This window comes from Myxocyprinus asiaticus, chromosome 12 (genome assembly GCF_019703515.2).
Source record: "Myxocyprinus asiaticus isolate MX2 ecotype Aquarium Trade chromosome 12, UBuf_Myxa_2, whole genome shotgun sequence".
Lineage (NCBI taxonomy): Eukaryota > Metazoa > Chordata > Actinopteri > Cypriniformes > Catostomidae > Myxocyprinus > Myxocyprinus asiaticus.
Window position 1 is genome coordinate 10,281,933 of NC_059355.1, and position 27,334 is coordinate 10,309,266.

Sequence of the window (27,334 nt, forward strand, 5' to 3'; positions counted from 1 at the left end):
TTTATAAAACCACTGTAATTCCATTAGCAATTCAACAGAATAGGATTCAGGATGGTTTACAAAGCCATTTATCAAGTAGGAAATATCCAGTCAGTGCACATAAAAAATTAACGGATTGTGTCTCTGTGCATCTGTGAATGTCTCTAGGATAAAATAATGAACAAAATGGAGGCCACCTGACCCTAACTCTCGTGAGAAGAGAATATGGCAATCCCACAGCACTGACTAACTCCAGATCTTTATAACATTCCTCGGCTACCTGCTGGACCTCAACCTTTTTTAAAATATCAGCTATTGTTCTAGTCCTCTGCTGCAATAACAAACTTATAATGAGTATGAACCCATGACCTTTCAGTGGTCTTACCTGCAATTGATCGACTTGTTGTTGACCTACCTTGAAACAACCAACAGCCCCTAAAGGACCCCTTGGTTCTCCAACAGGGCAAACAGGTCGGTAGACAACAGGGGTCAAATGGGGCTTTGCTTCATGTTATGACAACCCAACAATCTTGAAACCTACAGTAAGACTCTTAACCGAAAGGCTATCTCTGCCTTGAGTGGGAGGTAAACACTGACTCAATGTGATGGTCCAGTTCTACACAGCAATTATTGAGTTCACCCTCACTTTTTCCTTACAGTACAGGTTGCACACATGAAAATGTCAACTACAACACAAAAAGGCCCAGATTTTCTTGACACTTGGACAGTCCTCATCTGTGCGCATCGCTGGCGCATGTGCCTGCTGTTGACTGCACTTAAAGAGCATCGCAAAGCAGTCATGTGTATACATGCATCAGACAAGTTTGTATTTGCTCGTGGTCAACAGAGTTTACTCTGAAAGGCTGTGCACTCGACCATGTGCAAGATGAACCAGAATGTTGGAAAAATAGAAGTATACCTAAACCTTTTCCCCTTAAGAAACTGGACAAACAATGAGGCACCACAACAGCCTATTTTCTCCAGCAGTGGTTCTCATTATCAACTGGACAACATCCCTGCTAAATGGTCAATACTGCACTCTAGACAAAAAACAGTACCATTGCTATTCAGGCAGTTGCATCTACTTCACCACAGACCAATCCACAAACACCTAAACACTGTACGGTCTATGGCTGAATCCCAATTTCAATACTTTACCAAGTACAAAAAAAATAAATAAATAAAAATGTGTTGGCAATGGTAATGCGCATACTTTTAAGTATGTAGTAAGCCAATATGCCAGCATCGAAAGTTTGGACATTAACTACAACATCATAAAATTTCATCTTCTTACATAAAGTAGCATGTAATACTAGCCTTAAAGGGATAGTTCACCCAAAAATGAAAATTCTCTCATCATTTACTCACCCTCATGATATCCCAGGTGTGTATGACTTTCTGTCTTCACCAGAACTCATTTGAAGAAAATTAGAAAAATATTTTAGCTCAGTAGGTCCTAGTCAGCATAAACATCATCCATATCATCCATTCGAGTCCAGTTGTTAAAACAAGATCAATATGTAAGAACTTTTTTTTAGCTCTGAATCACTGCTTCCGGTCAGCAGCGGTATGTGCATGTGACGTAATTGCACTGGCACGCGAGACACGCGAGATCTGAGGCCCGTGCAACACACATGGAAGAGCAGCGCTGTTTACAAGTAGGAGGAATGCTGTACAGTAGCTTCGTTGGTTTTGATCTGTATTTATCTGTTTCTTTACTCACAATGGTGTGTTTGTGTGGATATCCTTAATGTCTTAACCGAGAGGAGAACGTGAGATTACGTCTGTATCATGGCAATGTGAATACGTCACACGAGAGACCGCGTGATCTCCACACTCTTGTAAAGCTTACCGGAAGCGTTGGATCATAGTTAAAAAGCACTTAAATACTGATATTTTTCGCACCAAAAGTGATCATATAGCTTTAGAAGACATTAATTTAACTGCTGGAGTCGTGTGCTGACTATCTGTGATTTTTGGAGCTACAAATGTCAGACCACTATCCACTTGCATTTTAAGGACCTACTGAGCTGAAATATTTTTCTTCAAATGTGTCCTGGTGATGAAAAAAAGTAATACACACCTGGGATATCATGAGGGTGAGTAAATCCATCCATCCATTATCTATTGCCGCTTGTCCTATGTAGCGCCGTGGGTAATGCTGGAGGCTATCCCAGCTGTCTCGGGCCGAAGGCAGGAAACACCCTGAATGGTGGCCAGTCCATCACAGGCAGGGCTAACACACACAGACATAAACATTCACACTCTCAATTTCATCTATGGGCAATTTTGAGCTTCAAGTTCACTTAACCTGAATGTTTTTTGGACCGAGGGGGAAACCGGAGCACCCGGAGGAAACCCACAGATTACATGAGCCTAGGGCTGGGCAATTAATCAAATTTTATTTTCAATTACGATTTTGGCTTCCACCAGTTATGAAAACAAAATAATCTAGATAAAATGATTATTGTGCCACATTCCGTTTCACAATGAAACACCCCAGCGTTATATCTTTAAAGCATCCTTTATTAAAGTTCAATGTCTATGAGTTGCGTGAAGTGACTGGGGAAGAGATTGAATCTTCTCCCAGCTGATGCACACTCTGGCACGGGGACACTCGTCACTTGACACGTTCACTGTGTGTATCTTATCATGAAGAAAATCAGCGATACGCAGAAAGTTTGCTTTTTGTTAGTTAAAGATGGATCGAAGTGAACACAAAGGTGAGAGAGTGTAGTCTTAGCCCATTATACACTGGAACAAAATACATTTTTTATTAGTCTTTTTTGGCTTGTTTTCCAAAATAATATCTAAACTCCTTTAAAACAACATACATTTACTTTAGGAGCTACAGTATAATGCAGAAAAAAATATTGTTATCAGAGAATGTTGAATACAATATTTAATCAGGGCTTCACATTAACACTTGTCTGGGACAAGTGGATTTTTGAAGAGGCAAGTGAAAGATAATTTTACTTGCTCAACCGGACAAGCAGACTGATTGAAACATCAATAATGAAAGAATAACCGGCTATATTTCTGATAGCCTAGGCCTGTGTCACTTATTAGAAATTTCATTTTCTGATTCTGCTGTTGAAAGTAATCCAGAGCACATAATTTTATAATTTGCTAGCGATCTAGTAACAGCTGCGCCCTGTTTGATTGACAGGCGCCGTATGTGTGTGTGCTGAACATGCGCGTTATGAAAATGCTCAAAGTTCCACCAAAATACCCATCTCGGTGAAGTATTCATGTAAACACAGAGTTATAAACAGCAGAGAAAAAAGTGGATATTATAATCACACAGTGAAGACTAGTAGTAGTTTTATGTTGCATTTCATTCTGAATATTTACTTGAATACTTGATACTGATGTTAAATACTTTTAAATCTGTTACAAAAAGCACAGAATTGTCTTAATTTGTATTTTTTGTTCTATTATCTTTAATCTATTTCTATTTATTGCTGTTTTTTATTGTTATTTTATTACTGACTGTTTACTGGTCATAATTACTTAAGAACTTGAAACCATTCTTCCATAATTAACATATTAGTTAGTGTTACTGTTTGTTCTGGTTTTGAAGCTGGTATTGTGACTCATCAAATTTCACTACCGACTACTGAAATTGTGGTATTGTGATAATGTATAGCATGTATTGTGAGCCACCATGCCTGGAACCCCAAACTTTTCCTTTAATAGCATGCCCGGATTTACATTACAATTTGGGATTCAGCCTATAAATGTACATATAGTACTTACTGTATAGGAATTTACATTTTATTAAAAATTGTGAATTTATGTAAACTGGGCCACTTTTTGACATTGAGATTACTGTCAAAAAGTGGCCCTATTTACCTAAAGTGACCTACATTTGAATGTTTTATAATAAACACAGTGATCATTACAACACAATTCTAAGTAAACAGTATATAGATTAATCTCTCCAAACTCCAAACTGTATATTTTTATATTTATTGTATATTGTATGTTCCATGTTACCTTGAAAGCCATATACCAATCAAATTCCTAATTAGAACTTTAAGGAATATTCCTGGTTCAATACAAGTTAAGCTTAATCAACAGCATTTGTGTCATAATGTTGATTGCCACCAAAAAATAAATAAATAAAAAAAAAGAAGAAGAATTGACTTGTCCCTTGTTTAATAAAAGAAAAAAGAAAAGAAAAAACATGGTTAGAGTAAAGCACTTACAGTTAAGGTAAATGGGGCCAGTTCATATACGTTGAAATACACATTGTTTTAAATGTTGTATTATATGTTTTAACATGATTTTAGTGTGATAAAATCGCTCACTAACCTTATCTGTGTAAAGTTATATCCAATATTACAACACCGTTGCCATGATGACGCATCAACGTAAACCCTGTAAGTGATTTTATCACAATAAAATCAAGTTACCATGTATAATGTTTATGTCTTGTGGCTCTACTTTTACAAAACAGTCTGTATTTTAATGTATATGGACTGGCACCATTCACCCATTGTCAGTGTCTTACTACAATCGCAATTTTGCAAAAGAGAGGGAGCGTGATTGGCCAGTTCACCCTAGATAACGTGGCAAGAGTCCATCTGCAGTATGCCATACCCATCCACACTCCTGTGATGAGGAGCGATCCCTTTGGAATTCCAATGGGATTGGCTGCACTCCGACATTCTCTTAAGCATTGTGACATTTGGCAGCATGCAGGTCATTTCTATCTTCTTCTCGACTGCCTGACGACAGGGCAAAATGTTGATCAGGAATGCAACCCATATATGTTCTCAGGAAGGAGATGAAGGGGTGTGGAGGGGGTCATGGCTTAAGGTCCTTTTGTCAGGAAACGGAAACATCTGATTGGACTGTTCTGGCCTTATATGTCTCACTTACAGTCACTTTTTGCTCTGTTTCTGTCTGTGCTTCTTCTATTGCAGTTGTTCTCAACTTTTCCAGGTGACGGACCACTTTAACAGCAAAACAAAAATTGTAGGTCACCATGCCACTCAAATCTCATTCGGGGGATTAATTCATTGTCCGTTTTACCAATCCTTTCTTAAACCACCAAATCATAATTGGCCTTTATCACAGTTTCGCATTCGCAAAGTGGCAGCTTCAAACTGTATTGTAGAACAGTTGCGTGACATTATTTAATTCACATGCGTTATTTAAACAAGTTTATGCGGATGACATTGGACAATATCCATCGCATGTTGAGACACGGAGCTGTTGCTCCATCCAGTAAAAAGAAGAAACGTTCAATCACAATGAGGGTAAATATTCACAAGCCATTGACCAGCACTAGTTTAGCAAGGTCTCTGTTTTTGACTGTATTACACATGTAATTATTTGATTAATTTTGCTAGATAAAGTATAACCCTGTTATATTATAAATTAATATAATAAGACAATGGATGATACTCCGGCTTCACCGCAAATGCAGGAGTGAATGATAATATATTTCTTAACATAGTGACTCTTACTTTAACTGTACAATTTGTCTAATAGTGGTCAATATTAGTTTATTTTATTGTATTTATACAGTATAATATAATGGTCCCTTTTGGTATAATTTACGTTAATAAAAATTACGTCCCATTTCTGAGAGATTTGTCATGTGCATGTGCAGGACTCAGGACTGAATAGAGCACTGATGATTAACGAATGCTTATGAGAAATTTTATTCTCCTTTTTTTCTTTTATTTGCAAAGAAAGGACAGTTAACAATGACGCAGTAATTTGACACAATAGCCTAAATATAGATTAAATTGTGTGTTCACACTTTACAATAAAGTTCCATTCGTTAACATGCATTAAAGTAATAGGTATCATGATCAAACAATTAACACTATATTTTTTTTACAGTATTTATTCATCTTTGTCAGAATTAGTTAATAAAAATACAATTGTTCATTGTTAGTTCATGTTAGTTCATAGTGCATTAACTAATAACAACTTTTGATTTTTAAAATCTATTAGTATGTTGAAATTAACATTAACTAAGATTAATAAATGCTGTAAAAGTATTGTTCATTGTTAATTCATGTTAACTAATGTTTTTAACTACTATTAACAATTACCTTATTGTAAAGTGTTACCAATTGTGTTACTGTATCATTACTTTTATTTATGAATATTGTGGTGTGATATTACAGATTAAATAAATAAAAACATAAAAACAATTAATTAAACAATTAAATTAAAAATGAATCCTCAACTATAAGTTCCCCCAGTAATGTTTCATTCATGTGTAATCTCATGCTTTGACTAGGGGTAAAATATAATAATTTACAAAAAGCACTGAGTGTTCTCAGTGATGTTTCGTCACCCAGCGGATGGCGATAAAACCTCAGCTGAGCAACGGAGCAACTGTCCTTAAAATCATCTTCTGGTGATTGTTTGTGCTCTCTTTGACACGAATCGTATGTGCTGTTGTATTTCTCACTTGTAAATCACTGTACAATCGGTGGATGTATATGCTTTGCAAACAGAGGAAGCCTTACACAACGGTATAGCAGTGCTCAGCCGTTCTGTAAGCTTCAAAAGGTATTTATACACTTTTGGAGCTCATTACTAAGATAATTTTTATACTTGTATTAAATAAAATAAAAAAATGTTGTGATAAATCGCTTTAGTTTAGAAAGAATGGTAGTTTGCTACAACTCTTGACACTTTTGCGTTAGCTGGATACGATACCGGAAGATACTACACCGAGCGCGTCCGTTCGCACAACGTGACGTGCCACAACGGTTTGAGGCTGTCTACACTGGACACATCGACACGAATATTCTAAACCGTTTAATTTGTGTAGTAGCGCCAGCGCGTGCTGTGTAAAATGGAATGCAACATCCGTTCATTGTAGGCGCAATAGACGTGCTGCAACGGACTCTTCCAGTGTAGACAGCATCATTGATTATAATGGGGTTCTATTATTTTGACGCGACGTGCCGCTCGCAGCTGGTGTAGACAGGGTGTTAGCCCCCTTAGATTTGACCTAGAGATATGTAGGCTACGTTGCGACCAGCTTTTCCAGAGTGGGAAGCTGCCATAACGTCAGAGCTCCTTGGTCAAAACAACACAGAAACACTTCAAAATAAAAGCTCTGTCAAAATAAAAGCAAAATTTATATGAAATAAGTATGACAGAAATATATCACTACTGAAAAGTTATGTAATATTCACTGTAATACTACTACTACTACTATTAATAATAATAATAATAATAATAATAATAATAAATCAGTAGAAATTGTATTATAGTTAAGCAGTATCTTACATCTGTGATACTTTGTTATGCAGCACTTTATTTGACAAAATATAACCCCAGTGTTGTATTTTTGGATTGTGCTGTGAGGTTCTTTATTTAAGCACTTCATTTGATACAATTATACAATGTTATGTTGAAAATTAATTGTTATATTTTCATTTGATTAAAGTTTTAATGAATTTATTTATTTAAACACCATTTTGATAACATTTAAATAAACTGTTGATATGGAGTTCAGAGAAAAAAAAAAAAAAGGTATCAGATTTGATATCAGCAAGTACCAAAAATGAAGTATGAGAATGACACGTACTCATCCTCAAAAAAATGGTATCTGGACATCCCAACTCCATTTGTAAGGTTTGTTGCAAAAGAAAAATAGTCTTCTCAGGCAGGAAACACTTCAAACCTGAAGCACCATCCCTGCAAGCATCATCCCACAGAAAATACAGCATATAGGATAATAAATTATACTAGGGTGACCATATTCTGGTTTTCCAAAAAGAGGACACTTTTTTTTTTTTTTTTTTTCGCCAGGTGATTGGTGTGGGGTGGAATAATAGGGTTCAAAAAAAGTGTTACTATGAATGCAAACTTTAATACAGTGAAAAAGACACACTGTTAGCATAACATATATATAAATAAATAAAAATGTCCAACATTCTTTTGAATGTCCATGTACTAAAATAAAATATTTTATACCATGAGTGTGTAACATCTGCTTCCTCCAACCACCAGAGGGAGCCCTCACCCGAATACTGATCACACTCCATTATCTTCTACAGTCATTTCCTGTTTGCTATGTATAAATAGCTATGCCTATCCATTGTTACTTTGCGAAGTATTGCCAGTCTTACCTGCCTTCCTGAGTGTTTTCTCCATTGCCATTGCCATTGCAATTGCTTCATGTTATGACCTTTTGCCTGCTTGCTGGACTTCACATTTATTGGACTGTTGTTTTTGTCTTGACTGCCCATTTGGACTGTCTATTTTTGATCTTCGACTTTTGCCTGTATTTTTTGAGCATCCCTTTGATTGTTGATTCGGATATTGAACTTCTGCAAATGGATTCAAACCCACCACCAAGCCTGAGTTCATTACAGAATACTTTGCCTGAAAGGAATCCAGCAGAAGTATCACAGCTCCAGGTGGCCTACGCATACCAGAGTGAGATGCTACAAGGGTTTCAAGGCCAACTCGCCAACTTATGAGCAGCCAACGAACATCTAACCCAGTACATTCAATCGCTCCCGTCAACCAGAGCTGAGTCAGTAAGATTTGGTTGGAATGATGTGGCACTAAAAACAGTGTTTCAAGAGGGACTTAACCATGAACTACAAGCGGAGTTAGCATGCAAGAATGAGACCACGAACTTATCACAGTTTATCACCATGGCTATTAAATTGGATATGCTAATTCGTAATAACCCCTGCTCCAAACAACCCAAAATGGCTTCCGTTTCCACACAAGATGCTGCTTTCTCTATGCCTCAGTCCACAGAACCCATGCAAATCGGTTATACTAGAGTTTCACTAGAAGAACGACATAGTCATCTACAGGAACATCTATGCTTTACTGTGGTCAACCCAACCATCACATCAATACCTGCCTCAACAAAGTCAACAGCACCTTAAAGAAAAGGGTGAGTAATGAATACTCTCTCACTCACCTTCGTCATAATTTCACTCTATCCGTTTCCATAGAGGTTTCTAATATGACACACTATGTTTCAGCGCTAGTAGATTCAGGGGCTGCAGTCAATTTAATCCACAATGATCTCGTTCAGGAACTCAAAATACCTACAATGCCATGCATCCCTTCATTTAATAATACAGCAATCGACAACGAACCCATAGGACAGGGCATAACACAACAAACTGTCCCAATCACTCTACAAGTTGGACTATTTCACAGTGAGAAGATCTCACTCTATGTTATCTCTTCTCCCAAGAACCAGATCATTCTAGGCCATCCATGGCTAGCTATCCATGACCCTAGCATTTCCTGGAATCAAGGTGAACTCAGTAAATTGTCTCATTACTGACAAGAGCACTGTTTTAACTCAAAGATCACGTTACCATGTTTTACCATGAGCATGGAAAGCCCAGAGACTCACAACACTACAGCTATTCCAATTGAATACTCTGAATTCTCTGAGGTCTTCAGCAAGGCAAAGGCAACACAACTCCCCCCCCCCCCCCCATGGGATTGTGCCATTGAACTTCTCCTGAACTCAGCACCTCCCAAAACCAAAGTTTACCCCTTGTCCCGTCCTGAGACTCAGGCTATGGAAAACTACATTGAAGAAGCCCTAGCCTCAGGCTTTATCCGTCCCTCTACATCTCCAGCAGTGGCAGGGTTTTTCTTTGTGGAGAAAAAAGATGGCGGACTAAGACCATGCATTGATTAGAGAGGTCTCAATACAATCACAATAAAGAACAGATATCCACTTCCTCTCATCCCTTCAGCACTAGAACAACTCCGTGAGGCACGTATCTTCACCAGACTAGATCTTCGAAGTGCCTATAACCCCATTCATATCAGAGAAGGGGATGAATGGAAGACTGCCTTCCTCACCACTAGGGGGCACTATGAGTATCATGTCATGCCATATGGCCTTGCTAATGCGCCTTCTGTCTTCCAGTCATTCATCAATGAATCATCTTCAGAGACCTCTTGAACCAGTACGTCATTGCATAATTGATGAAATCTTAATCTATTCACAAACAAAACAAGAGCACATCCAACATGTCAAGACAGTCCTAACCCAGCTCCAACAGAACCAACTCTACAACTCTACGTTCCATATGACCAGTACCACGTTCTTAGGATACATCATCAGCCATCAAGGTGTGGAGATGTACCTATCCAAAGTCAAAGCAGTCACCGAATGGCCACAGCCTACCACCATCAAAGAACTTCAAAGATTTCTTGGTTTAGCAATCTTCTACTGAAGATTTATCAGGAATTACAGCATCATTGCAGCTCCACTAACATCACTACTCAAGGACAAACCCAAGAAACTTCAATGGAATGAATCAGCTAACACTGACTTCAACACCCTTAAAACCAGCTTCACTACTGCACCCATCCTTAAGCATCCAGACTTAAGCTTACCTTTCATCATTGAAGTAGATGCTTCCGACTGCGGAATTGGGGCTGTTCTCTCTCAAAGACATGGTACGCTGACTCCAGCCAGGCTTCCTAAGCTACCAAATTGGCCTGGTTGCTAGGGAGGGTGGAGTCACATGGGGTAACCTCCTCGTGGTCTCTATAATGTGGTTTGTTCTCGGTGGGGCGTGTGGTGAGTTGAGCATGGATGCCGCGGTGGATGGCGTGAAGCCTCCACACTTGCTATGTCTCCGTGGCAGCACGCTCAACAAGCCACGTGATAAGATGCGCGGGTTGAAAGTCTCAGACGCGGAGGCAACTTGGATTCGTCCTCCGCCACCTGGATTGAGATGAATCACTACGCGACCACGAGGACTTAAAAAGCCAAGAGACTCAATCCACGACAAGCCCGTTGGTCATTGTTTTTTACCAGATTCCAGTTCACAGTTACCTACCGTCCTGGAAGCAAGAACAGCAAGGCAGACGCTCGCTCTAGAAGGTATGACCCAACATACATTCAAAATAACCAAGTCTCTATCCTTCCCCCATCAGTGGTTGTAGCCCCCATTCACTGGGACATCATGGAAGAGATCCAACGGCCACTACAAACAGATCCTCCTCCACCTAATTGCCCACCAACCAAGCAGTACGTCCCAAGCATTCTCCGACAACGTGTGATCCAGTTGGTCCATACATCTCTCAGTGCTGGACATCCAGGTATTCAGTGAACAATTTCCTTAATACACAACTCATTCTGGTGGTCAGACATAATTAAAGATGTTACCTCATTTTTCAAGTCTTGTGCAGTATGCGCTCAGTCGAAAACACCCAGAGAACTACCGGCCGGACTCCTGGAACCCCTATCCATTCCTCAGAGACCCTGGTCCCATTTATCAGTAGACTTTGTCACAGATCTACCCAACCCCAACAATTTCACTATAATTCTTGTAATCATTGACTGTTTCTCTAAGGCTTGTCGTCTTGTTCCACTGAAAGGTCTTCCCACAGCAATGGAAACAGCTACTGCACTGTTCCATCATGTGTTCTAGGTGTATGGATTACCAGAGGACATTGTCACAGACCGGGGCCCTCAGTCCACATCAAGGGTATGGCAGGCATTTAGTAAACAGTTGGACATTAGTGTCAATTTAACCTCAGGCTACCACCCACAGGCTAATGGGCAAGTGGAGAGATTGAACCAGGAGTTCACTAGGCGCCCACCCAGGTTCAGCGGTGTCCACTTCACCTCGGTGAAGCGCGAGAATGCCACTACCTTGCATGCGGAGATCGCTACCCTCCTGCGCAAGGGCGCGATAGAGCCTGTCCCTCCAGCCGAGATTAAGAAAGGGTTCTACAGCCCTTACGTCATCATACCGAAGAAAGGTGGTGGGTTGCGACCAATCCTGGACCTGCGAGTACTGAACCGGGCTTTGCACAGACTCCCGTTCAAGATGCTGACACAAAAATGCATTCTAGCAAGCGTCTGGCATCAAGATTGGTTCACGACGGTAGACCAGAAGGACGCGTACTTCCACATCTCAGTCTTACCTCGACACAGACCCTTCCTGCGGTTTGCCTTTGAAGGCCAGGCGTACCAGTACAAGGTCCTCCCCTTCAGCCTGTCCTTGTCCCCTCGCGTCTTCACGAAGGTTGCAGAGGCAGCCCTTGCCCCGCTAAGGGAAGTCATCAGTCTTGATGACAGTGCTCCTCATGAACGAGCATGCACAGTCGGTGCTGAACTGTCTGGAGGCGTTCAGACAGAGGACAGCGGTTCCACTGAAACTTTTTCAGAGGCTCCTGGGGCATATGGCATCCTCAGCGGCGGCCACACCGCTCGGGTTGATGCATATGAGACTGCTTCAGCACTGGCTTCAGACTCAACTCCCAAGATGGGTGTGGCACCACAGGACACATCACATGTACATCACGCCGATCTGTTGCCGCCTCTTCAGCCCTTGGACCAACCTTGCATTTCTACGGGCAGGGGTTCCCCTAGAGCAGTTCTCCAGGCGCGTCATGGTTGCAACATACGCCTCCAAGACGGGCTGGGGCACTGTATGCAACGGGCACATAGCCGCCGGCTCCTGGACTGGCCCACAGCTGCGTTGGCACATCAACTGCCTAGAGTTGTTGGCAGTACTGCTCACCCTGCGGAGGTTCTGGCCGTTAATCCAAGGCAAGCACGTGTTGGTCCGGACGGACAACACAGCGACGGTAGCATACATCAACCGGCAAGGCGGTCTAGCAGCGCCTCAAGTCGCTATGAGCCACTCACTTCCTGGGAGACCTCAACACCGCAGCGGACGTGCTGTCACTTCAGCTTACCCTCAGGGGGGAGTGGAGACTCCACCCTCAGGTGGTCCAGCTGATTTGGAGTCGATTCAGTCGAGCACATGTAGATCTGTTTGCTTCCCGGGAATCCTCCCACTGCTTTGGTACACCCTGACCGAGGCACCCCTCGGTATAGATGCGCTGGCACACAGCTGGCCCCCTGGACTACGCAAATACGCATTTCCCCTAATGAGCCTACTTGCACAGACCCTGTGCAAGGTCAGGGAGGATGAGGAGCAGATCATCCTAGTAGCACCCTACTGGCCCACCCTACTGGTAGCACCCTACTGGCCGCTGGATGGGACGCGGAAGACCTAAGTGGCCTACCACCCGCGGTGGTAGACACGATCACTCAGGCTAGGGCTCCCTCTATGAGGCACCTGTATGCCTTGAAGTGCCGTCTGTTCGCTAAGTGGTGGCTAAGTCCTCCCGATGCGAAGACCCCCAGAGATGCGCAGTAGGATCGGTGATTTCCTTCCTGCAGGGAAGGCTGGAGGGGCAGCTGTCCCCCTCTACCCTGAAGGTGTATTTAGCTGCTATTTCGGCTCATCACGATGCAGTAGATGGTAAGTATTTGGGGAAGCACGACTTGATCATCAGGTTCCTGAGAGGCGCTAGGAGGTTGTATCCCTCCAGACGGTGCCTTGTCCCCTCATGGGACCTCTCTGTAGTCCTTCGGGGTCTACAGGGAGCTCCCTTTGAGCCCTTGGAGTCAGCTGAGCTTATGGCACTCTCTTTGAAGACTGCCCTCCTGACTGCGCTTACTTCCATCAAAAGGGTAGGGGACCTGCAGGCGTTCTCTGTCAGCGAATCGTGTCTGCAGTTCGGTCCGGGTTACTCTCACGTGATCCTGAGACCCCGACCAGGCTATGTGCCCAAGGTTCCCACGACCCCTTTTAGGGATCAGGTGGTGAACCTGCAAGTGCTGTCCCAGGAGGAGGCAGACCTAGCCTTGGCATTGCTGTGTCCGTTGCGAGCTTTACGCATCTATTTGAATCGCACGCAGAGCCTTAGGAGCTCCAAATAGCTCTTTGTCTGCTTTGGTGGACAGCGGAAAGGAAGCGCTGACTCCAAACAGAGGATCGCCCACTGGGTCATTGACACCATCACGATGGCATATTAGGCTCAGAATGTGCCACCCCCTGTGGGGTTATGAGCCCACTCTACCAGGAGTGTGGCGGCCTCCTGGGCCCTGGCCAGTGGTGCCTCTTTGGCAGACATCTGCAGAGCAGTGGGCTGGGCAACACCCAACACCTTTGTAAGGTCCTACAATCTCCGGGTTGAGCCAGTCTCGTCCCGTGTATTGGCAGGCACGAGCAGGTAAGTTCCGGGACAACTGGCCGGGTGTACCGCTAGTGCATAGCGCCTTTCCCCTCCCTTGAGTTGAAGACGTGCGCTCTTGACTCCCAGTCATGTTCACAGACTGTGATCCCTGGATGACTTTCCTCCTTAGCCCTCTGGCAATTGAGTTTGCGGAGAAACTCGCTGACCGGCCCAGTACGTGCGCTAATGAGCCCCTGTACTGATGTAGGTGCTCCACATGTGATGGTTCCCCCGAAGGCGACCCCATGTGATATCATCTGCAGAGGCTCCTCTGCCCCCGGTCGCAATGCTCTGTAGAAACTCCTCCCTCTTCAGGTAGGACCTACCATGGGACATCTCCACATGCCATACTTCCGACAAGACTCGGTAAGACTATGTGACATATTCGACTCAAAATACCCCCCCCACCCCTTTTTGGGCGGGGTGTGGTCTCCGCGGTGTCTTCCCCTTGGGAGGGACACCCCCGACGCAGACCCTTATGGCTCCCAGTCAGTTAACAAATTCCACTCTTTTTGGGGAGAAAAGAGAGGGAAAAAGGCTTCGGCTGGGCTAGCCTGTCCCTATAGTTGGGCAGTGGACTTGTTCCTGATGGACCGTTCGACGCTCATAAGAGCGTTGGGGGAGGTTACGTGACAGCCTGGTGTGCTGGCTATGAGGCACACAGCGGTCTGCCTGTCATACACCACCAGTTCACGTAAAACAGTTCAGATAGTTGTGCCATTTTGTATAGGGACCACTAGTGTCACTACATCGACACAACGTCGAATGAGTACAGATAGGGTATGTCCTGGTTACTTTCGTAACCTCCATTCCCTGACGGAGGGAACAAGACGTTGTGTCCCTCTTGCCACAACGCTGAACTACCCGCTGAAATGGCCAGGACCTGGTCTTGACTCCTCAGCACAAAACCTGAATGAGTGGTTGCATACCAGCTCCTTTTATACCTGTAAGTCCGGGGGAGTGGCATGCAAATTCCAAAAAAGCAGAGGTGTTTGGGGCTCCCAAGAGTGACCCCTAGTGTTACTACATCGACATAACGTCTCGTTCCCTCCATCAGGGAACGGAGGTTATGAAAGTAACTGGGATGTTTTCATAACTGTGACCTTAATTGCCTACCGTCTGTAAGTTGTTAGTGTCTTAATGACCGTTCCACAGGTGCATGTTCATTAATTGTTTATGGTTCAGTGAACAAGCATGGGAAACATTGTTTAAACCCTTTACAATAAAGATCACTAAAGTTATTTGGATTTTTACAAAATTATCTTTAAAATACAGTGTCCTGAAAAAGGGACGTTTCTTTTTTTGCTGAGTTATTTATATATATATATATATATATATATATATATATATATATAATAAAACTAATTTAATCGCTTACATGCAAAGTTACAATTGGCCAACTGTTGTATTTGTGCATTTATTTGCCAAAGTACAGCGCAACCGAAGACCTACAATGTGTTTAATACAATTAACAATATGTTTTATTTGTAAAGTACTAAATAGGGTTTACAAAGTGCTTTAGGAATACAGGAAGTTTTTTTATATAAGCATTTAACTTTGTTCATTCAAATTAAGTCAGTTTTAGTGAGCCAACATAATTTAACTTAGGTCAAATCAAAGTACTTTAGTGGTTTTATAGCTATATAAATTTGTGTGTGTATATATATTTATATATTAGTGCTGTTGGAGTTAACTTGTTAATAACTCGTTAACGCAAAATTTGTTTAACTAATGTCACATGCATTGACTGTCAGGAAAACAGATGGTGGGAGACATTATGCTGATACCTGCGCCAAGCATTTGATCAATGTAGCACAGCAGTAGAACATGCCCACAAATCACAGATAGAGCTTTGTAACACAAGCACCAATCTTCACCACAATGGTAAACCCCAAATCTCCAGTCTAATAGACACTTTTTTTTTAAATATCAACATAACAGAATGTTAAATATTAACAAATCTACTGCTATTTTCATCTTGCTCAAAAGTACATGAAATATCAACATTTGTTCACCCCATCCAGTCCCATGCTGGGAAATGCCTGCCCAGTTTCATAAATGTTTCAAAAAGTATCCATGTAGTCCAAACTCAAATGGATTAAGTAAACTTACATTTTACTAATTTAATTGGTTAGAACACAATGTGATCAAGTTGTGACAACCTGATTTTCTTTTCTTTTTTTCTTCTTTTTTTGAGAGTGGACAGTGATACTGTAGCAGAAAATATTACTGGGTAAAAACACCAGTAAATAAACCAAATTAATAATCATTTATTTTTCAGTAGGTATTGTTTAGAACCAAACTAAATTACAAAAGCAACCAATTACTGAATCAAATCCATATGTGAACTGTTAAAGTGGGCAGTAATCATTACAGTTTTTATTATTATTATTATTATTTATTTTTTAATCTAAATTCAGTTTCATGAATAATAAAATAATAATAAAAAAATGATGTGTGACAGTATGACACAAGTCAATTGCAGTAGGGAACATGTCTTTTTTTAGTTTAAATTAAGCTATAACTAAATATTAAACTGCTAACAGTATTGGCAAAGCACCTTAATACTGATTCGGTAATACTCTGGTATTTTTGGGTGATGGTGTAAATGTCATACAATTACACCTCTAGTGATGACACATGGACTATGATAAAGATGTATTTCCTTGTCTGTTGTTTTATTCTTAATTCATTCTAATTAACTAGACTGATACTTTTAGCTAATAACATAAATGAGCCTTGATACCCTGATGCTTAAATGTGAGTTATGTAATTGAAGTTACAATAGAAACATTAAATGTTAACACAATCAGTTAATTCATTGTTTTGAGTTAATTAATTGGTCGGTTAATTCAATGTTTATTGTTTTTTCTTTTTTTTTTTTTTTTTTATCAATTAGAATTATTTAGTTTATGTATTTTGTTTATATATATATATATATATATATATATATATATATATATATATATATATATATATATATATATATATATATATATATAAAATTTATTTTTATTTATTTTTTATTTTTTATCAGCCAATAAACTTTGTTGTCTTTGGTCGGCAGATGATTGGTTCCACTTCAAGTGTAGGCCTATCTGCAAACAGTTTGACAATCACTGTTCTATTGCCTTCTCTAGTGCAAATGTTCCACCTCTCCAATTATCACTCTCTTATTTTCTATCTCTTTCTCTTTCTGTCACACATACACAAACCACAGACCTTGTGGAGTCTAATGAACCCATTCCAGCCTCTACAAATGCAAGCACATTCACAGTACAGAGCACACACATAACCAACCAAGTCTTTCGAACTGCTAAAATGAAACAGTATATTATATGATTTATGTGTTTGATTTCATCCACTGAATTTGAGCATACACTTTTAAATTGAGAGCATTAAATCCACCGAGAAACAGGGCAACAGTTGGAGAGGAGTGGACATTCTGAACGTCCCCATATCGACCCACATCTTAAAACTACAATTCGTGAGAAAAGCATGCTATAGTTTGTGTCGTGTTGACCCTAATCTGACCAGATGGCAAATCATTTGCAATTCCATTTCCAGATAAATAGCTCCTTTCAAAACAGAAATTTTTTTGAGTGCTAATATAAACTCTTGGAAATGACAAACATAGACTGACATAACCGGTCAAGTACCATGACTCTGATTATTTGTTTAACTCAATGTTTGGACAATTATATTAATTTCTGTACAGCTAGCCCAGGTGTAAAACACCTTAAACCAGCCTAGGTGGATTAGCTAGTCTCCAAGCTTGGTCAAGCTGGTCAGTGGTGTCTGGTTTAATGGTTTTAAAGGGTTTTTGGCTGGAAAGTTTAATTTTTTTGCTTGCCGGCTAGCTAAATCAGCTAAATGCCAACTTGGGCAGGCTACGAAACCAGCTAGACCAGTCTAAACCAGCAAGACCACCTTAGGTTGGTTTGCTAAGCCTGCTCAAAAACAGCATAAACCATCTTAAGGCCGTTAGCTGGTCTCCAAGCCTAGCCAAGCTGGTCTGACTGGTCTAATTTGATGATTTTAGAGGGTTTTGGGCTAGGAAGACAGCTAGCCAACAAGCTAAATTAGTTAAACAGAACCTTATGCATGCTGGGAGACAGCTAGACCATCCTAAACCAGCTGAGACCAGAAAAATTATTTAGGTTAGTTTGCTACGCCTGCTAATAAACAGCTTCAACCAGCACAAGCTCATTGGCTGGTCTCCAAGATTGTCAGACTGGTCTGTTTTTATGTTTTTAGAGGATTTGGGGCTTGAAGGCCAGCTAGCCGACTAGCTAAATCAGCTGAACACCAGCTTGGCCATGCCGGGAGACCAGCTAGACCAGCCTAAGCCAGCAAACCACTTTAGGTTGGTTTGCTATGACTGCTAGAAAACAGCTTAAACCAGCCTAAGGTCATCAGGCCAAGCTGGTCAGACTGGTCTGATTTGATGGATTTAGAAGATTTTTGGCTAGCTAAATCAGCTAAACAGCACCTTTTGCAGGCTAGGAGACCAGCTAGACAATCTAAAATCAGATAAGACCAGCAAACCACTTTAAACTGGTTTGCTACGCCTGCTAAAAAAAACGCTTAAACCAGCATAAATTTGCTTGCTGGCCTCCAAGCTTGGCCAAGCTTGTCAGGCTGGTCTGGATTGATGTTTTAGAGGGGTTTAGGCTGGGAGGCCACTATCAATCAGCTAAACACCATCTTAAAAAGGCTGGGAGACCAGTTAGACCAGCTTAAACCAGCTAAGGCCAGCAAACCACCTCAGGTTGGCCTGCTCAAAAACAGCTTTAAACAGTGTGATTGTAAGATAATCTCCAAGCATGACCTAGCTGGTCTGGTTTGATTGTTTTAGAGGGTTTTGGACTAGGAGGCCAGCTAGCTGACTAGCTAAATCAGCTAAACCAGGTTGGTTTAAATTCTTTTTTTTTTTTTTTTTTTTTTTTTGTGGGGACCAAAGACATTTAGAGACTTCAAGCTTGCATACACCATTTTTTCATCCTTTTCAACACTAACAACCACTCTGAAAACAAGCACACAAGCATCATTAGGTCCAGTGAAAACCACAGCTTCACTTCAACTGTCCCAATCCCCAAAAGACAGTAATCCCATACTCCTGCACATACTCAGGTAATAAGAGCAATGGGAGGTATGTGTGTTTATGTAATATTAGCTCCGTTCTAATGACGCAGCAGTGAAGACACTATCGTTAGAGAGGTCACTGTAGAAACCAATAAGCAGAGAAGATACAAACAAGTGGCTGAAAAGATGTATTTGTGGAGTTCTCTAATGGTGCTTTAACATTGACTTTCTAAACAGTCTGAACAAGGGTTACTCACTAGAGGAGTACAGGGTGTCCAGTACTCTGGGTTCAGCTCAGCTCTGGAACGAAGGTCCAGATAGTCGGGGTTCAGTTCAGTGCGGGCACGAGTAAGAGTTCCCTTAAAATCCAAGAAAAAGAGCATTACAAATCCACCCATAAAACTTGTAAACAGCAATCTTAAAAAGACAGGGAATGAGTGATATGTTTGAAATGATACTAGTAACAAGTTACTGTAACTAAATGTGTCACTTCAAATAAAGATTATCATAAAGGGATTAACATCAGATAATTGCAAAAAAATCTTTGGCTAACCCTAACCCTAACCCTAACCCACACACTAATACGCTTTTGTTTGAAAATGCATTAATTTTGCTATGTTTGTGTCTCTCATCCAAACTGAAATGGTGTTTCTTACACAGAAGAAAAAAAAGTATTTTGAATATGCTCTACCACATACTTTGGAAAACAATGATGTTAGGAAACTGAAAACTGAGTTTTCAAATGAAAATGGATTATTATGAATGTGGCCTTAGTTTTTTTCACAGTGGACACAAATCTTACACGATTCTTAGGACTGACTTATCTGCACTGTCATTTTTCAAGTGATGAAATAAGTGAATATGAGTGAATTTCGACTAAAGGTAGACCGATATACCAGTTTTACCGATTAATCGGTGCAGATAGTTTCTTTTTGGTTATGTCAATAGTTTTCTTTCTTTATTCCCTTGTGTTACTCTGTGGCCAGTGGTACAGGATCCATGTATTTATCCTCACTTTAATGTATATTTTGTTATTTTGATTAGATAATCAAATGTTCTAAATTGAAGCATGGTCATGCAAATAAATTTGCAACAATACAGCACACACACTGTGTCTCCAACAACATCTTGTGAAAAATAATTAATCTAATTTATCCTTAAACCTCATTTGGTGATATTATATATGAAACCCTTTATGTGGTGAACATATAAGTAGGCTATAGGCTATAAAAAGCTTAATTTGGTAAATAGCCTACTTAACTGTAGAGCATTGTAACGGGTGTGTTTTGGGCATGTTTAGAGTTAAAAGTCCCACGTTATGCAACACATCTTAATTTTTCCTGGTTGTTATTGGGATTTTGGTTGAACATTAAACTGTGTCTGGGATGTTATTAATATTGGACTCTTGGGTATGTGCCCGTCATATTAAGGAAAGACTTTTTTTTATTTTTTTACATTCTATAAAACAATTTTAAAATCTATCGGGCAATTCATTGGTTATCTGCAAAATCCACTATGGGTAGACCTCTAATTTCTCCTGCTTTCAAATCAGTCTGCCATTTGTTAGGTAATCTGCTTCTTTCTCTTTTTTTTATTCACTGCTTTTTCACATGCATGCATGGTGAGACGCATATGAAACAAACACATGTGAGTGGTGACATTTCAACTGATATTAGAATCATACTTAAGCAGGGAAAGCAATCAAAAAGGCTTTGGTGGAGGCAAGGCTGTCTCATTGAAATTCAGAAACAAAGAGCGAGAAGCCAAAAACCTATTGCTCATTGCTCAGCCATGAATTAAAACCTAAACGCTGACCTGAATTAAACAAAACAAACAATCAAAGCAAATTAAGGGTTTTATATATTTGTTTCATCCAGAGCAACTTACAGTGCATTAAAGGTACAGGTATACTGTACATTTTATCAGTTTGTGTGTTCCCTGGAAATGAAACCCATGACATTGAAAAGTCCATGCAAAAAAAGAATCATAAATAGTCATAATTTACTCAAACTCACATCATTCCAAATCTGCATGACTTTCTTTCTTCTGCTGAACATAAAAGGAGATGTTCCAAATACAAATCAAAGACGTCTTTTCAATACACTAGCAGTTGTACTCACTTTAAAAGACGATTGAATACAATGTCAGTGGATAGTGTAGAACTTTAAAGCTTAAAAAAGGACACAAAAGTATTATAAACATATTCCATGTGATTCATGCGTCATATTCCAAGTCCTCTGAAGATATACGATAGGTTTAGGTGAGAAAAACACTGAAATTTAAGTCAGTTTTCAGTGAAAATCTTGATTTCTGCTACAAATTCATAAACACTATGTGAGAAGCTTGCTCACAATGCCACCCGTTCATACAGGAACTCACGCTGTATTATTGCTAAAACAACTTAAATTCTATGTATGGTAATAAATATATAAAATATTGTATTTAAAAAAAAAATGTTATACAATACAGTATATTGTATTAAAAATACTGTATTACAATACTGTAACAAAGTATTAAAATACTGTAACAAAGTATTAAAAATACTGTATATATCATATTAAATTAAAAAGGTGGGCTGTGATAGTCATTTAATAATTTCCTTTTGTGTTCCGCATAAGAAAAGTCACAAGGGTTTGGAATGACACGAGGGTGAGTAAATGATGACAGATTTTTTTTTTTTTTGTTGCATGAACTATTCCTTTAGCATTAATATAGTGAAGTTGAGCTGCAGGAACAAAGATTTTTTGTATCTCAGATTATGATGAACAAGACTCAAAAGGAAAATCAGCAAATGCATGCTTAGCATTGCATGAACTTCAAGGTCGCGCAAAATGCCTGACACAAACGACCTGCAAACAATAGTTCACTCCATTTCAAATGCCCTGTGGAGACATTATGAATACCAAGGAAATGGTTTATTTGCCTCAGAACGAGCCGTTTTTCATTTTCCACCTCTCTCCGTCCCTTAGCGACAGACCTAACCAAATCCAGTAAATTGCGGCGATGCGGACAGTGTATGAAATATACCATAATTATCTGTTGATTTACAAAATAGCCGCCCAGTAATGAGTCTGGACTGAAAAGAGCCCTAGGCATACATCACTGTCTCTAACCCCAGAATGCCTTTGAGAGCCCGTCTCTCTCATTCTGTCTTAACACAAGTTATCCATATCCATATTCTGCATCTGATCATCCCTTAACACTTCGCATTATGAAATCTGAAGCTATGTTTGCAGTGCCAAGCCATCAAAAAGTCGGTTTTCTAACACACTATGTCTACTTATTTATTTGTCTGGAAGCTAGTGCCTCCCACATTCTGTGTTTTAATTAATGTCACAGCTGACCTGGACGACACATTTTGGCAGCTGGTAGAGTCGCTTAATGCTAGCGTGATTCTCTCATGTACCCATTAGTGAGTGAGCGGGAATGTAAGGTGAAGAGTGAGAGATGATAAGGCCCCATCTTAAAAATGCTTGCTTGTTGTTTTTACAGTAATCTAAGTTTGGCATGTACAGAGAGTGTGTGTGTGTAGTCTTGAACGCAAGCTTTTTGTGTGTTTGAAAGCGAGATGTGTGATCAAAGCCAAAAGGAAGCCTGCTTCCATCCTTTAAGGTAAGAGCTCTCTGCCCTTAAACATCTTCGACTGAACTGATCATATTCGTGACTATAACAAAGGAGAAAAAAAGAGCCCTTGTCTAGGCCAACGAAAGTATATGTATCCCAGAATGGAGTCTTTTCTGAGCATAAGAGGGTTGGTGCTTCAGATTTTTGCCAACCATACTGTTGCTTTCATTCGGAGCCACCATATGCCACAGGATTTGGGTTGTGCCAATCAACGTTGTCTCCTATGTCCACAAGAAGATGCAACAAATCAATATAAACTAGTCAACACCATGTTGTAGCGATTGTTTATTGCAAAATATCTGGATGTTTACAAATGTGCATAAAATTATAGTCAAAAGATATAGCCAGTTCATATTCTCAAATATTAACTTAAAAATGAAAATGAGAAAAGAATCGCTTGAAGAAACGGGTCTATGTTAACTTAGTGTAGCACAGGAGCCTATACCAGTGCCATAGTACTACCACGGACTCAAGCTTCATAGTACTGGCAGTACCATTGTTGTTCATTAAATACAGTAGCATGTACGTACTAATGCTTATGCAGCGAGACGTTGATAAGAGAACAAGGCATATTCAAGACACAAATGCCAAAGGACTCCACCCCTGGGGGCTGTTAACTCTGAACATGTATGCTCTTTTCTACAGCATGTAAGTATGCGGTAGATGGACATCTGTGATTGCTGTGTCATGTTTCGTCCTTTTTTGAGCGTCCCATGCAGCAACAATGCATTTTTTTAGACGCTGTGTCAATTCAAAAGGAAATTCAACCTTTAAAACACGTCTTGAGACACCCGCATTCTGTTTTATTTGTTGCACTTGGCCTGTTTTAGCCCAGGAATGCAAGTCATCATCAGTGCTTGGCACACATCTAAAATTCAAATGCAAAAATGAGCATACGAATTTGTATATGTGCCAAGCACTGATGATGACTGATGATGATTGTGCATTTTTATCTTAAATTCAATGAATATTCAAATTTCAAATTTTAATTTGAGAGCCTTACATCATACATTGTCATCTTGATGCAAAGAGTCAACAAAATTCTTTACCATCACCCCAAGCTGTGTGAATGAGTAAATTATTTGAGATATAAGCATTGGACTGAGATTTGCTAACACGCTAAAGCTAGCAGCACCATATCATGTGCATCTAAAATGTCCCTTCTATCATCTGAAAAATGTTGAACGGAATTGTTCCATTTGAGATAAAACTACAGTTTGGTAATTCATACACTAAATGGTCGAGAGCATAGAGTATACTGTAAGTGCAAAGTGTATAGTGCTGTATTTTGGACACAGCTGAAGTCGTGTTTAAAAAGGTACTGAATGTGCCGAAGTTTGCAAGATTTGTGGCATAAAATCCTTGGAAAATATTCACAATGTAAACTAAATATACACAAACAGAGCTTGTATCTCTGGAATTGTCAGTACTTCAGGAAAGTCTACAGAATTTTCTGTACAACCATTCTAGGATGTCTATAGACTTCCAAGCTAGTAAATTATTACAGTATTAATTTCAGATTTGCATAACCCTAAACGGCACATAAAACCAGAACTGTGACTGCTTTGTACATTATGTACAGATGGCCTTTTCCTTTCTAAGGGGGCGGTTCTTGGCCAGAATAAGCTGCTAAATGAGTGCAACAGCGTCTGCCCACTTTTTTCAGCTGTCTTGGTTCTGGAGTGTTTTATACTATGAATTTTGAACCAAACCAGCCAGCTCCAAGGTGAATCACAACACTTTAAGTTACATCAAATAAGTATTTGAAAATCGAACAGAAAGACAAAGTTAAAGACTATATACTTAAAGGGGTCATGGCTAGGGATGTAATGGTTTCAAGGTTTCACTATATACCACGGTTTTAAAACGGATGGTTATCATACCGTTGAAATCTTCTCATTGACGGTACTGCATAAATATAAAGAGAGATTTTTTTCTGTGGTTGCAAAGTGGTTGAAGTCCACTGTCTGGGATTACTTTGGTATGTTAAAGACCAATGTTGATCAATGTTGATGGTTACCCAGTCTGTAAAGTTTGTCACAAAAAAGTATCGGCTCAAGCGGGAAACACTTGCACCTACTCTGTGAGCACCATCCCACGGAATTTGCGGAGATGAATGTAAGTGGAAATATAGTATATAGGATAATAAATTATAGCCCATGTTTCATAAAAATACCAGATTCAGTGTAGTTTTACATGATTTGTAATGACTAGGTAGGTAAGTTATGTTTATGCTTTCTGTCACATTCACAAATGCAGCAAATATATTTAAGCACTCGGTCAACAAATTTTTGTATTTGTATTTTTTTTTTTTTATTTGCCTAAGTGCAGCGCAACATTAGGCCAACCATGTGGTTGATACTACTAAAAATATTTTTTATTTGTAAAACATAGCACTAAATAGGGTTTACAAAGTGCATGACTTTTGGTGTGCAGGAAATTGACATTGACAATATGCATTGGAGGAAATTGATAGTGAAACTGTGGCAGAAAATGGACAGTATTGGACAAAATGCCAATAAATATACTGCAAATAAATATTTTTATCAAGTAGGTATTGTTTAGAATTAAACTAAATCACAAATGCAACAAATTACTGAATGCATACAAATGCATATCTGAAGTGTTAACCTGGGCAATAATCATTACACATTATTACAATTAAATTTCATAAATCATAAAATAACAATAACAAAATATGTTTTTAGTTATATTCATCTGACTACTGTACATGCTGCAATTTTTATTATTATTATTATTGTTTTACATGTCATTTTGTTATTTTATTTGTTTTACCATGTCAGATTAATTCAAGTGTCCTGATGTTCAAGATCAAAAGTTAAAGGAATGAAGTTGAAGACATCCAAAATAAAGTTCAAGAATTGGTTATAACTGAAATATTTCTTTGTGTGTTTTTTAGACATATTTCATAACCAAATATTAAACTGTAAAAATATCAATGCACCTCAATACCGTGATACCGTAATACTGTGGTATTTTTTGTGATGGTTCTCATACCGTGAAAATGTCATACCGTTACACCCCTAGTCATGACAAGCCTTTTTTATTAATTTAATATGTTCCTTGAGGTTCACTTATAGTATTAGTAAAGTTTAATTATTTATTTTTATTTTTAAAAAAAATACAAAACATTAAAAGTTTCCTCATTTCTGACCCTCTGTCAGAAATGCCCAGTTTTTGGTGCTGCTTCTCCCTTAAGACTTGAAAGTAAATGCCCACTGCTGTGATAGGCTCTCTGCTCTTGACTGACATGCTCTCTACTTGCCATCTCACTGCACACTGCTACTGGGCGGGGCTATGGAAGTGATCATGTAAAATAAATAGGCATTGATGTGTTGTTGTGGAGACATTGAGATGCAAATGTATACCACAGTGTGACATCACAATGTGGAGGATGTAGAGAACGAGTAGTTTTGCCAGCTTGGTTTTAACAAATGCTCATTTTGTAGTGAGAAGGATGTTTTGAGAACTATTGATTTAAAGTTGTTGATTATAAGTATAGAAACAATATATTAAACATTTTTTACAAAATATTTAGATATTTACAAAAATATAAGTAGTTTGAGAATGTAGAGGCATCGTCTCGATTGCGCTATTCACAGTGCATCATGGTAGTTGGTGGTCACCACCGGGCTCATTTGTTTGCAGAGATTTTCAGATTGGTGGAATGTTTCTCTTCTGGATCATGGGCAGAGGTGGAAAGTATAAATAAATAATAGTACTATTACTTGAGTTGATTCAAAAGTATTCAGCTTCACTACAGTTATTTTTCACCACAATTACAAAGTACAAAACATTTTTAGGACGTTTTTTGGGAAGAAGAAATCGGCAAGCTATAAGTGCTAAATCTGTTTATAAACTAAAACGCGCTGTGCGTGGCATGACGGAAGCCCACAGGGCACAGCATCATGAGCACAGCAGCTTGCATAAACTGCCGGGGTCCTCTCTTCTCTAGCTTCTCCAAGACTTTCTGCCCTGTCACTATACAAGAACTGTAATACTGTGATTTTCTGCATATTTTATTTTATTCTGGAAAGGAGCCGTTCATTCAGGTACGAGGGAACCGTCTGAACATGTTTAACCACTGACCAAACTTCACTTGTTTTTAAGGTAGGCAATAATTTAACTGTGTCAAACATTAACACAATGTAGTTTGATATATATGTGGAGATATCTTGTTTACTTGCTACTAAATGTCTAAAACAAACTTTTTAAATACCTTAGAAAGATACAATGCCAATATTGTCAGAAATTAATGGGCACAAATGCCACTGAAATTGACAAAAATATCCCTGAAATTCAAAATATGGGGGCAAAATATGCCTACGCAACAAATTCCCGTGTTTTATTAATATTACCTGATATAGTTGCAATTACATACATTGCGATCTGCTTTTGACTTTTCACTGAACAAATGTTTTTTTTTTCAGCCGTCCTGTTCATCGCACCATCACGCGAACAGACAGGCCCTCTGCTTCTATAAATCCACATCAGTTCTGTATTTTACAACCCCAATTCTGAAAAAGTTGGTACAGTATGAAAAATGCTAATAAAAACAAAAAGGAGTGATTTGTAAATTTTATTCACCCTTTGCTATATTGAA

At 39.5% G+C, this 27,334-nt stretch overlaps 1 protein-coding gene across 2 annotated transcripts in view; it reads right to left on the minus strand.

Annotated features, from left to right (window-relative positions):
* Positions 1-27,334, minus strand: part of LOC127449207 (protocadherin-9-like) — a 525,519-nt gene that overhangs the window by 412,999 nt on the left and 85,186 nt on the right. For both annotated transcript variants that reach the window (XM_051712477.1, XM_051712478.1), the window contains exon 3: positions 19,344-19,445. In XM_051712477.1, coding sequence (XP_051568437.1) covers positions 19,344-19,445 — 102 coding nt within the window. The remainder of the gene's footprint in view (positions 1-19,343; positions 19,446-27,334) is intronic.